The sequence below is a fragment of the Hyperolius riggenbachi genome, chromosome 7, assembly GCF_040937935.1.
Source record: "Hyperolius riggenbachi isolate aHypRig1 chromosome 7, aHypRig1.pri, whole genome shotgun sequence".
Classification (NCBI taxonomy): Eukaryota; Metazoa; Chordata; class Amphibia; order Anura; family Hyperoliidae; genus Hyperolius; species Hyperolius riggenbachi.
The window spans coordinates 227,945,501-227,957,415 of NC_090652.1; the positions used below are offsets into that span (position 1 = coordinate 227,945,501).

At 41.2% G+C, this 11,915-nt stretch overlaps 1 protein-coding gene across 3 annotated transcripts in view; it reads left to right on the top strand.

The window, feature by feature from the left end:
• The window catches only part of RAMP1 (receptor activity modifying protein 1), a 146,333-nt gene extending 134,807 nt beyond the window's left edge, over positions 1 to 11,526 (top strand). For all 3 annotated transcript variants that reach the window (XM_068245369.1, XM_068245371.1, XM_068245370.1), the window contains exon 3: positions 6,046 to 11,526. In XM_068245369.1, the coding sequence (XP_068101470.1) occupies positions 6,046 to 6,301 (256 nt within the window). In that variant the 3' untranslated portion in view covers positions 6,302 to 11,526. The remainder of the gene's footprint in view (positions 1 to 6,045) is intronic.
• The last annotated feature ends 389 nt before the right edge of the window (positions 11,527 to 11,915 follow it).

The window sequence follows — 11,915 nt, forward strand, 5'->3', positions numbered from 1 at the left end:
GTGGGCCATATTAGAGACTGGGTGACTTTGATAAGGGTAAGATTGTGATGAATAGTGACCAGGTTTAGAGCATTTACAAAGTGGCAGGTATTGTGGGGGCATTCCCAATATGCAGTAGTTAGCACCTACTATATAGGGCCCAAGAAAGGACAGTCTAATGTCTAATTAATGTACATAGGGAGGGAATGCTAACCTGTCCAGCTGCACAGAAAAACTACAGTAGCACAACCTGCTGGAAATATAATTGCTGGCTATAAGAGAAAGGTGTGAGAGCATACAGTGTACCATGCTGCATAGGGAGCTGTATTGCCACAGTCCATTAAAGGGGAACTTCAGCCTAAACAAACATACTGTCATCAAGTTACATTAGTTATGTTAATTAGAATAGATAGGTAATATAATCTCTTACCCACCCTGTTTTAAAAGAACAGGCAAATGTTTGTGATTCATGGGGGCTGCCATCTTTGTCATGGGGGCAGCCATCTTTTTGGTTGAAAGGAGGTGACAAGGAGCAGGAGACACAGTTCCAACTATCCTGTGTCCTGATTACCCCTCCCAGCTGAACACGCTAGGCTTCAAATGTCAAATTCAAAATGTAAAAAAAAAAATTGCACCAAAACAGCAGAACGAGAACAACAAAATCACAAATCCCATCATGCTTTGCACAGCATCAGGGGAAAAAAGCCCGGGCAGTTTTCTTCTGTGCAGCTAAAAATGAGGCTTGTATAAGAGAAACAAAGTTCTGATGCTGTGAAACTGTTAAAGAAACAAAAAGCCTTTTCAGTGCTGAGTTGATTTTTAGTCCGGAGGTTCACTTTAAGAATGCCTGTGTCAAAAACGGAACCATAGAGTAATGGAGAGAACATCGTTGAGATGGGCTTGAAAAACAAGTCTGATGTATGGAGGCTCTACTCTCCAACTGCTAATAACACCTGGGTGCCAGATACCACAGGACACATTCAGTTCATAACTCAACAGGTCAATGCTTTTTTGGTGCCAGCACTTGGACCTACACAATATGCCAGGCCTCTATAACTTGACGCGCAACATGCAAGGTAATCCCCTCCACTACCTGGGAGTACCACACCCCTCTTTGGCAGAATCCCTCCCTCTCTGAACTGTGTTAGCTAGACAATATCTCTCTCTGGACCGATAGAGGTTGTGTTTTACCTGCTTGTCTCCTTTCCCTTGCCACACTTCAAGAACAGTTCTCACTAACCCCACTGCATCAGTTTCTGTATTATCAGCTACATCATTCCCTACATGCTCCATTTCCCTCTGGCTTGCTGCTTGATTATAAGCTTGTGGCTTGATTGTAAAAGCTATTAAAGACAGCCCAATAAAACACCACATTGGAAATTTATATTCACTTCTTCTTAAAGTGAATGGGAACCGCATTTTAAATAAAATGAAGCAAATACTTACCTAAGGAGAGGGAATGCTCTGAGTCCTATAGAGCCTTCCGTCTCCTCTCTAAAGTCAAATACTGCTACCGGGTGAGCCAGCACTGGAACAAGGGGACCAGGAGAGGAGCGGGAAGGCTCTATAGGACCCAGAGCCTTCCCTCTCCTTGGGTAAGTATCTGTCTCATTTTTTTAAATGCGGTTCCCATTCACTTTAAACACCATATTACTTCTGCAGTTGAAAGTCCCTGGCTAAATGGACTCAAGCTGGTATTCAACTTGATGGGGAAGAGTAGGAAGAATGCCTCTGTACTCCTCGCTTTGTGTCACCCTGTCTTAGAGAGAGACTTACACAAATGTATACATTGCACCAAAGCTACCTTACCCCACCCTCTATAGTCAAATTTTCTACTACAGCATCTAATTTTTGCCCCAAGTACTCTCTCCCTAACCCTTCCTTTCTACACCTCACGTGGGACTTCCCCCCACAGCAGATTTCTGGAAACAAGTTATTGATTACCTTCATGATGTAATGGGCTCACCAGCTTCTCTAGACGTAAAACTTTGTGGGTGAGGATGTACCCAAATTTGATAAGGTTTTCCTATCTGAAACTATCTTCACTACCAAGGAATGTATTTCATTTAGATGGTTGCCCCCAAACCTCCCTACACTGGAGGTCTGGAAAACCAAGACAGAAAACGTGTGTACGTACACAGAAATTGTCCAACTAATACTAACTATAGCAATACAATAATTCCTAGGCAGGCCTGGATTTACCTCACAGGAGCCTGTAGGCACAAATGCCCAAGCACCTTAGACTTCCCCCTCCATGAACCTATAAACCCCCGCTGAACCGCACCACAAGTATGCTGGCTGTCCCAGCTGTCAATCCTCCCTTACTTCCCTTGCCCATCATAGGCAGCTACAGGTGCCCATTAGTATTAGATGGCCAGAAGTACTCTCAATATTAGGTAGCTAGAGATACCCCCACGTATTAGGTAGCTAGAAAAACCTCAGTATTGAGTAGCTAGAGGTGCCCCTGACTGAAGGGAGATCTCATCAGTGGAATGCCAAAAGCAGGTTGAGTAACCTCTAATTTAGACTTCATTAGGACTCTGAATATGGAGGAAGGCACTTGAGGAGGGGAGAGAAGCGGCGTTCCATCATTAGGCGCCTGTAGGCACGTGCCTACAGTGCCTTATGGTAATTCCGTCCGTGGGTACAACTTACTTTGGTACAGGACTATTGGTTTTGGTTTTCTAGTCTTATACGTGATGGTTCTAGCCTATATTACCTTTATGTAATTGGTTGCCTTAATTTTGATAGTTGTCTATGTAACTTTGTAGCTTTGCTGTACTTGTGATTTTGAACTATGAAATTTCCTTGTACTGTCAAATCCTTCAATAAACACTTTTGGTTAATGATCTTTTTTTAAGGTAAGGTAAACTAAGATCAACTGCAAGGGAAAATTATGATCAGAGGAGATTCCAACCTTGCTTTCAATCCAGAAATAGACTTATTAAAGGATATCTATAGCATTACTACAAATGATAGAGGTAAACTCAAGTTAAGCCTTAGTTATCATAAAATGATGGATATCCTGGAGAATTTGTAATATGGTAATACAAGTTTTTCCATTCTATTCTTCAGAACACAACTCATTTTCAAGGCTCGATTTATTTCTAATTGCCCAAAATCAAATACTGGAGGTATTGGACGTAAATAAAGGTGCATGCACGTTTTTGGATCATGCACCAGTTAAATTAACACTAAGAGGCCCATTTACTTTTCTCCTAAGCTTTTTCCAATGAGATATTTTCAAACCTTGCCAATAAAATACCTTTAAAGAACACCAGAGACAATGTATAGTAAAAGTTTTATACATACCTGGGGGTTCCTCCAGCTCCTTGCCCACGGATCGCTCCCATGCCGCTGTTTCAGCCTTCTGTATCGCCGTTAGATACATAGAGTGCGCACTTCTCTTGCGCAGAGGGGCCGCGATTGCCCGGAGTTACGGGACCGGTACCGGCTGAGGACGTTGGCATGAGAGCGACCCGTGCGCATGGGGCTGGAGGAAGCCCCAGGTATGTATAAAACTTTTACTATATATTGTACACTTTAAAGATCCCCATCAAGGAAATAGAATAGTTTGGTATTACAGTACTTCTCATCTACTTTTAATACTTTTTCAATTGTTAACTACTGAAGAGTTAATTTTTAGATAAGATGAAAACGTTTCTCCCGGGAAAAAACTCAGGACTAACTTTTTCCTCCTGAGTTTTCTCCTAGGTGATATTTCCAAACTTGTCAATAAAATGCTTTTTAAACCACCAGCAATCAATCAAATGCACAGAATAATTTTGATAGTACTTGTTCACCTACTTTTTCTATTGCAAAGTGCCAAAAAGTAATTCTAAATCGAAGATTAAAAATTAGCTCCTAGGAGAAAACTCAGGAGGAAAGGTTAAGGAGGAGCAAACTAGACTGAAAATTAAAACTAATTTCTAAAAGTTATTTGAAGAGAATTTAGATCCGGGCTTTCCGTTATAACTATATGGGATGCTTTCAATGCGTAATGATAGGAATCTTAATCAAAATTAAAAGTAAGGAAAAAAAATACTAGGGTAACAGAACTAATAGAAGAACTACTATACAACAATTACAACAGTTATGAAAAGGTAATTCCGACCGAGAATCTGCCTTGAAAGTTAATAAAACTCATACAGATTTTAAATGAAATATTAAATAAAACGTGCATACAGAATTATAAGCGGTTAAAAAAAGAGATATGTCTAGGGTAAAAATAAATCTGGGAAGATACTAACTAATATACTCAAAATTAAAAAAGTATCTAATTACATAGAAAAAAAGAAGGATGAAGAGGGTAGAGATAAAAAGGTGCATCATTTCCCCATCATATCTTTTCAATATTAAATATTTATGTATGCTGTCCGCTCATATCTAGATCATTGATCATTTTGAATGCTTGCCTAGCTGAATTTTATTCATGTGTTTCAAAAATAAGTGACCTGTCATCTGAAAATTATCAAGGCGGAGATCTGTGTAGTCTTTTCAAACCAAGGTGTGCATAAGATTATTGATATTACCCCTCTTCCAAGACTAATGGTCTCTTTGAGCTGGGACACTGTTGATCTGTGTGCTGAGGCACCTGCTCATTCTAACAGCACTAAGATAGGGCTTATGACAAACCGCCAGCGCAAACAGCTCCTTGAATTGATCATTTTTAAAGTAGACCTGAACTCAGAATGTCCCTTCTGCTCTAAAAGATACACAACAGCCATATTTGATTTTTCCTGGAGCAATAATGGATAAAAAACACTAAAAAAGGCACACCAGAGCGGCGAAATTATCAGGTAGAGCATTTATTCTTTACAAGCTATCGACTGATATGTCTATTTTGTGCGAAACGTTAATCTCTGGTTCCCTTCCACCTGGTTGAATCTGTTGGGCTCATACAGATGTGGAGTGAGAACATGTCACTACTGTAAGGTCCATACCCGAACTCGGGTTGCCACGTCGACCATGAACGGACGCAGTTTCCCCATTAGGCAATTCATCAATTGCGGGACGCCGAATGTGGTGTATGTCATTACTTGTGGGACTTGTGCCCTACAGTATGTGGGATGCACCACAAGACCGTTACGTGCCAGAATAGGGGAACATTACTGCGGTCCGGCCTGGCTTAGCACCAACGTCTCCAACGTGGCGAAACATTTTCGCCAAGTCCACCAAGGTGACATGTCCTCTTTTTCCTTCCACGGCTTGGAGAAGGTTTTGCCTGCACAGAGAGGGGGAGACACAACCAAGCGACTCAAGAGCCGGGAGGCATTGTGGATTTTTAGAATGGGTACAAGACTCCCAAAAGGTCTGAATTCCCGCTGGGATCTGGCGCTCCTAACTTAGTGCTTAGCTCCTCTATATATGCTGCTCCTATTTCGGTTTTAATTGTACAATTCACATTTTCTACATATTTTTATAATCTTTTTAGTATATCATTTTCTCAACATTTATCTATTGCTGTTAGAATTGATTGGAATTTTGTACGTTATGCCAGTAGGCCTCCTGTTTCGATCCTACATTTAGTTATGGACTAATTAGCAATGCCTGTTTGACTTTTTTAGGTTTTGCATTTTACATTGTACATATCCCTTCCTGTGTGTGGGGTTAGGGGCGTTTTCCTGGACATGGTCTTGGGAACCGCCCACTCCACCAAAGGAGGGTATATAGGAGGCTCTTGTGCCATTTGCACTCTAGCTATGAATAAAGACCAGCAGGTCCGAAACATGTCAGCTGGTGATATGTGTTGACCTTTGGATACGTCCATGAATAAAGACATAGGATTTTAGGAGCATCGTGCGGACCTTCTTTCGTTTTCAAGCATCTCTGGTTCCCTTTAAGAGAGACAATGCAACATTTGTGTTAATATCCAAAGCTGTTACAAAATTTGTCGCCAAGGCATGCCATTCTTCCAGTCCTAATGGTATTAATTACACCCAAAAAGTGCTTCCATGAAGGGGCAGCATAAGTAAACTATAACATGCAGCAAACATTGCAGTACTCTTAATATTCTGTGATGTTACAGTGTGCACAACTGATTAATGTCTTTCTTTTCCCCCCTAGGATCTATGCTGCAGTAACTAATTGTACTCATCTTCTGGCTTTGCATCAAGAATGTTTCTGGCCAAACCATAAAGTGGATATTTTCTTCACAAATATTCATAAACAATATTTCAAGAACTGTGCCCTGACTGGCAGGCTCCCAGCTGACCCACCATTCCCCATCCTGTGCTCTTTCATCTTTGTCCCTATCATTATAACCCTTCTGATGACAGCACTGGTGGTGTGGAGAAGCAAGCGCAGTGAAGGAATTGTCTGACACCAGTGACAGTGACAAATGCTTTAGAGGTGCCTCGTGGAAATTACTTTTACATCCAAACTTGGGGGGAAAGAGGAAACGGTTACCTTAATTCTGTATTTTCTTTAAAGCACAAGCCTCTGGAATGCGGCCTGCAACAAGATGTTTTGTAGTGTCCAAGATGGACTCCTTTAAAGCCTTCTGAGATATTTCTAACATGATAGCTCTTAACGTTGATCGAAGGGCATAACGAATGAACTCGCCAGCCTAAGACTTTGTGGATAGTTCAATTTAGCAGTGCTGTCAGACACAAGAAATGTAACAGGGTTTTTCCATTATAACATCAACTCAGACGTGAGTTATGGACTCAAAATGACTTACAAACAGTCATTGGGGCTGCTGAAGACACGTGATATAGTAATAAATCTTATTGTAGATTAATTTCAATGCGGAAGAAAGAAGTCACCATAAACATTTTTACTTCTTTAGCATAAACCTTAAAATGAGAAGCAGTGGAGTCCCGGAAAATATCTGTTGATCAGAGCTACAATTTCAAATGCTTAAAGGGAATGTATAGTGATTTTGCCTTTACATCTTTATTTATTCATTTTTAGCTTTAGTACCAAAAAATAGATTTATTTTTTTTCAAAGGAATTTTAATCTGGAAAATATTTTTCTCAATTTTTTTTAGCTCTACCTGTTGTTTTCATTGGCTAGCTTACAAGTTGGGAAGAGTTCTTCCTGCAGTGTAGTATACAAGAGAGAACAAAAGGGTCTAGGTATCAATCACCAAGTTGGGAGATTTTGTCATCACGAGGTATGTACACACATACAATTACTGTTTTGGCCATAGAGACCAAGACCTAACCCCTCAGGCAATAATTTGGGGCTGATTTCTGTACTGACCTGTTGTTAGCCTATAAGCTAGCAATGCATCCTGTTGCTATGGGGAGGGGGTGGAGTGACAGTAGTACTTTGCACAATGGAGTGGTAGAGGTAAGAAGGAAAATAACAGACTCAGCCAAGATGATCTGGCACTTCGGATCTCTTTGCAATGCATCGGGCTGCCATACATATGCTAGATTCTTAGATGTGGCTACACAACTGGCTGCCTGGATTGAGAATCCTCTAGAGTGTATATGAGGCTTTAGAGACTGGGTTACTGCACCTGCAAAATAAAAGTGAGTACACCCCCCCCCCCCCTTCCCCCATTTGTGTCACCCATCAGGATCAAGCTCCATCCTGTGCATGGCAATTTGGGAAATATGCTTTTAAAAAACATGTGGCTCTGGTATATATACTGTTGCTAAATAGAAGGGAGAAGGGAGAGGGGTGTACCATGGAGCCGCTTCTAGTAGGCAGAGTGAGGAGGGGGAACATTGTACTTTTCTGTTGCTATCGCTTAAGGTTCCAATGTGCCTGTACACATGCTAGATTCTTGTCATAGATGGCCTCAGATGACTTAGGCTAATTTCACACCAGGACGTTGCGTTAGAGGGGGCGTTAAGGTCGCATAACGTCCCCCTAACGGAACGCCTGGTGGTGCTAGATCTGGACGTCAGAGTGAGCCGCGTTGTGCAGCTCACTCTGGCGTCAGTGATGCCGTGATGCGCACTCTTGTGCGCATGCGGCATCACGTGGTCCCGCCGGCCAATCGCCGCACAGAGCGGCTGCTCCAGGAAGTAAACACTGCACGTCATAACGTGCAGTGCATATTAATTAGCCATGTGCCTGGCCGCTCTCCGCTCCTCCCCAACATTACTGAGCATGTGCAAGCAGTCTAACGCGGCTCAGCCGCGTCCAAAGTACTGCATGCAGTACGTTGTCTTGTGACTCAGCGTTACAATGTAACGCAACGTCCGCACTGTGAACAGCCCCATTGATTTTTCAGTACTGTGCGGTGGGCTGCGTTACAGGCTGCTCTAACGTGCGCCTGTAACGTCCCACTGTGAAACCAGCCTAACTCACCCAAGTTCCATCAGCCTGTGTACATAGCTTTGTACATAGCTTTCCACTGCTTTCTGCTAACCATGTGGAGCAACAGAAATTGTTTAATTTTGAAAGTATATTTTTATTGCTAAGTAGAATAAATAAGTAAATAAAACAGATTTGGTTAAAAAAATAAATAAAAAAACAACGAAAACAAAAAGAACTATACATGCCTTTGACATATGCCCAGTATTATAAATTGTAGAAAAAAAAGCCCATACGAATCAATCAGAAAATCTTTGTTATTATTCTGACTGATAAAAGCTAAAATCTAATTGGCTGGTAAATTTTATTTACATTGTTTTTCAAAGCTTATTGGTTAACACCCCCTCGTTACATGTGACTTTCTTCTGCATTGGTTTGGAAAGCCTTGCACTGAACAGTGTGACGGTTTCTTTCTGCTTGTACAATGTGGCTTTAGCAGACAAAGGAAAACATATTTTGATTTAAAGCATTTAATTTAAAGAACTACTATTATTAAAATGGTGTATCATTTTATGTTATTTGTAAAGTTAGCTTTTAAGTGAAGCAAAGACGTATTTTCTACAGCTAAAATTTGTACAAATGTCTATTTTTGTTTCCTAGGAATAAATGTACTGATGATATTAATCCCAATGTTATCTTCTTAATGACTTGGTTTGTTTTGTTTTTTTCCTCTGATGATTAATAATTAAAACATAGGTAAGCCAAAATATAATAATTGTTATGTAAAAGGGTAAAAATATATACAGTATCTACAAGTGTATTTTCAGTGGATCATAAAATTACTGGATTTTAATTACTATTATAAATGGGCACGAGATAACATCTGTTCTAAATTGCTATTGTTCAATCTTTGCTCCAACAAGTTTCCTCCTACATGTCCAAAACGTACAGATAAGTTAATTGGCTTCCCTCTAAATGTGGCCCTAGATTACAATGGACATATGATTGTGGTAGGGATTAGATTGTGAGCCCCTCTGAAGGACAGTTAGTGGCAAGAAGACAATATACTCTGTACAGCACTGCAGAAGATGTCAGTGCTGTATAAATACTAAATAATAAGAATTGCTGAGCATAACGCCTAGGGCAGGGCAGCAGACCTCCTAAAGTTGCATTTTCTCATGGGAATAGTAATCAGATGGGAGTATCCAACCCAGCTGATCACTATTTTCACAGACAGGTTCAGCAGTGGAAACTTTGGCACACACTGGGTAAACCTACAGCCATCATTTATCCAGTTATAGCATGATTTGTCCATGAATGGTTGACTGGATTTCAACCATTGGGCATTTGTAGGTAGCTTGAAGATTATGGACAGTATCCAAGGTTTTGCGCACATCTGCTTCCACACTCCCTGCCCAAGTTAAACATCCCACATCTAAAGGAATAAGGGCTTCACACTACAAGAGCTTTTTAAACGCCAGAGATTTTAAAAGCTCTTGCTAATGCAATGCTATGGGGAATTTTTACAAAACCACATCACTCCAGTGAGAACACACACATAGGATAACGCTAGCAAGGGCTTTTAAAATCACAAAGCGCTTAGAAAAGCTCTTGTAGTGTGAACAAGTAATATTAGACCGCTGCATTTTAACCTTGTCATACAAAAAGCCTGGTGATGTCTTTAGCATTTCTTTCTTTAAAGTTAAACTCCAGGCAACATAGCCCTGTGACAGTACAGCAACATAAAAACATAAAACGTATTAAGCACCAGAATAGCACTGGTCATTTGACCAATGCTTTCATCTGCATATAAACACAGACTTCCATGCAGTTGTTCACTCCTACAGAAGCACTGCAGGAGCTTGAAATGTGGATCCCTATAACCCTTCTTGGCAGAGTCTGGCCACTGAAAACAGCAGGAGTCACGTTATGCTAGGAGCAGTGGCAGCACAACATTGCCCCCCCCCCCCCCCACACACACACACCTGCTTCCCCCTTTCCTCTTTAGTAACATACATTTAACTGTTTTCATGCTCCAGCAGTGTGTACTGAACAGGAAAACCAGCTACATAGTTACGTAATTCCACATTCAGGCACACAAATGGTGTTTTGTCTTACTCCTGTATATTGAATTTTTTTCGCAGTCACAGAGCTGAATTCCTCTTTTACCAGCTCATTAATTCATTGGCTAGCCAGACCAGGAAATGTTCAGCACAGGTAAATAGAAGGCAGATTCACTCCCTGTAATACCAGGAATACATGGTCCGTTTCCGCTGTAGTACTATTCATACAGTGGCCAAGTTTTGTCTGTCTAATATCGTCATTCTTTAAAGTGGAACTGAAGTGAGAGTGATATGGTGGCTGCCATATTTATCTCCTTTTTAACAATACCAGTTGCCTGGCTGTCCCGCTGATCTATTTGGCTATAATAGTGTCTGAATCACACCAGAAACAAATATGCAGCTAATCTTGTCAGATCTGACAATAATGTCAGAAACACCTGATCTTCTGCATGCTTGTTCAGGGGCTATGGCTAAAAGTATTACAGGCAGAGGATCAGCAGGCTAGCCAGGCAACTGGTATTGCTTAAAAGTAAATAAATATGGCAGCCTCCACATCTCTCTCACTTCAGTTGCCCTTTAAATGGTCTTTGCTGAATGTAGCAATTTGCGTTAAAGCAGCATGGACAGCCGTACTATCCCAGGAAAAAAAAAGCACATATATAAGTAGATAAATGTTTGTTTTACTTACATAACATATGTATTGTACTGTCCATGTTTTGATTTCAGTTAATATTATATAGCAAATAAAGAGAAAACTGTTCCTGGCATTTTACATTTTTATTCCCTCTGACTGAAGCCAGTCCTGATGTCATTTCCTCCCTTACTTTTTTTTTTCCTCCTAGAAACTGCACTGTCATATCTAACTTGCTTTGTAAACACATGTGAGCACAGCATAGATCATAATTCAGCAGCTCACTGAACTGCCCTCAGCCAAGAATGTGGAAGGGTAGATGACAAGCTTCCTTCTCGTTGGCAATGTACTAAATAGAGCCAGGCTGACTGAGATAAAATAAGACAGCAGAAACATTTCTGATTAGATTAAAATGCTTGCAATGCAGGATCAGGTTGCAGACTGCATAATAAACACAGAGCAGTGGGAAAATGGAATTTGATTTTATGGCTGACAATCCCGCTTTAAAAGAAAAAAATAATAATTGGAGCACATATCTGTTGAACACACTTTAAAGACTGTAATAGATTATTACTGGGACATTTTTTTTATGTCAGGGGCCGCACCAACTTACCATTGTGCTCCCTTTGTCCCCCCCCCCCCCAAAAAAGACAGAACACAAACAGCTTAAATAGACTCTGAAGCTTCCCCAAAAAAAAATCATAATTGCCACACCTAAAACGAAGCACCCCGCGGCTGAAAACTCGATTAATCACCCCAAACTCCCTGTGGCACATCGCAAGGCTCCTTCCGCATAGAGGCAGAGCATTGAGCTGCAGCTCTGCCTCTACACGCGTCCATCACTGCGGATCGCCACCTTCCCCCTGCCCCCTCTATCTTCTTTCACTGAGAGGGGCGGGGGAGAGGCGGCGATCAGTGCTGATTGACGCACACGGAGGCAGAGCTACAGCCCAAAGCTCGGCCTCCCCGGGCAGCAAAATCCACGACCAGCAAAGTCATGGATTTTTGCCCAGGCCGTTTGCGGTGA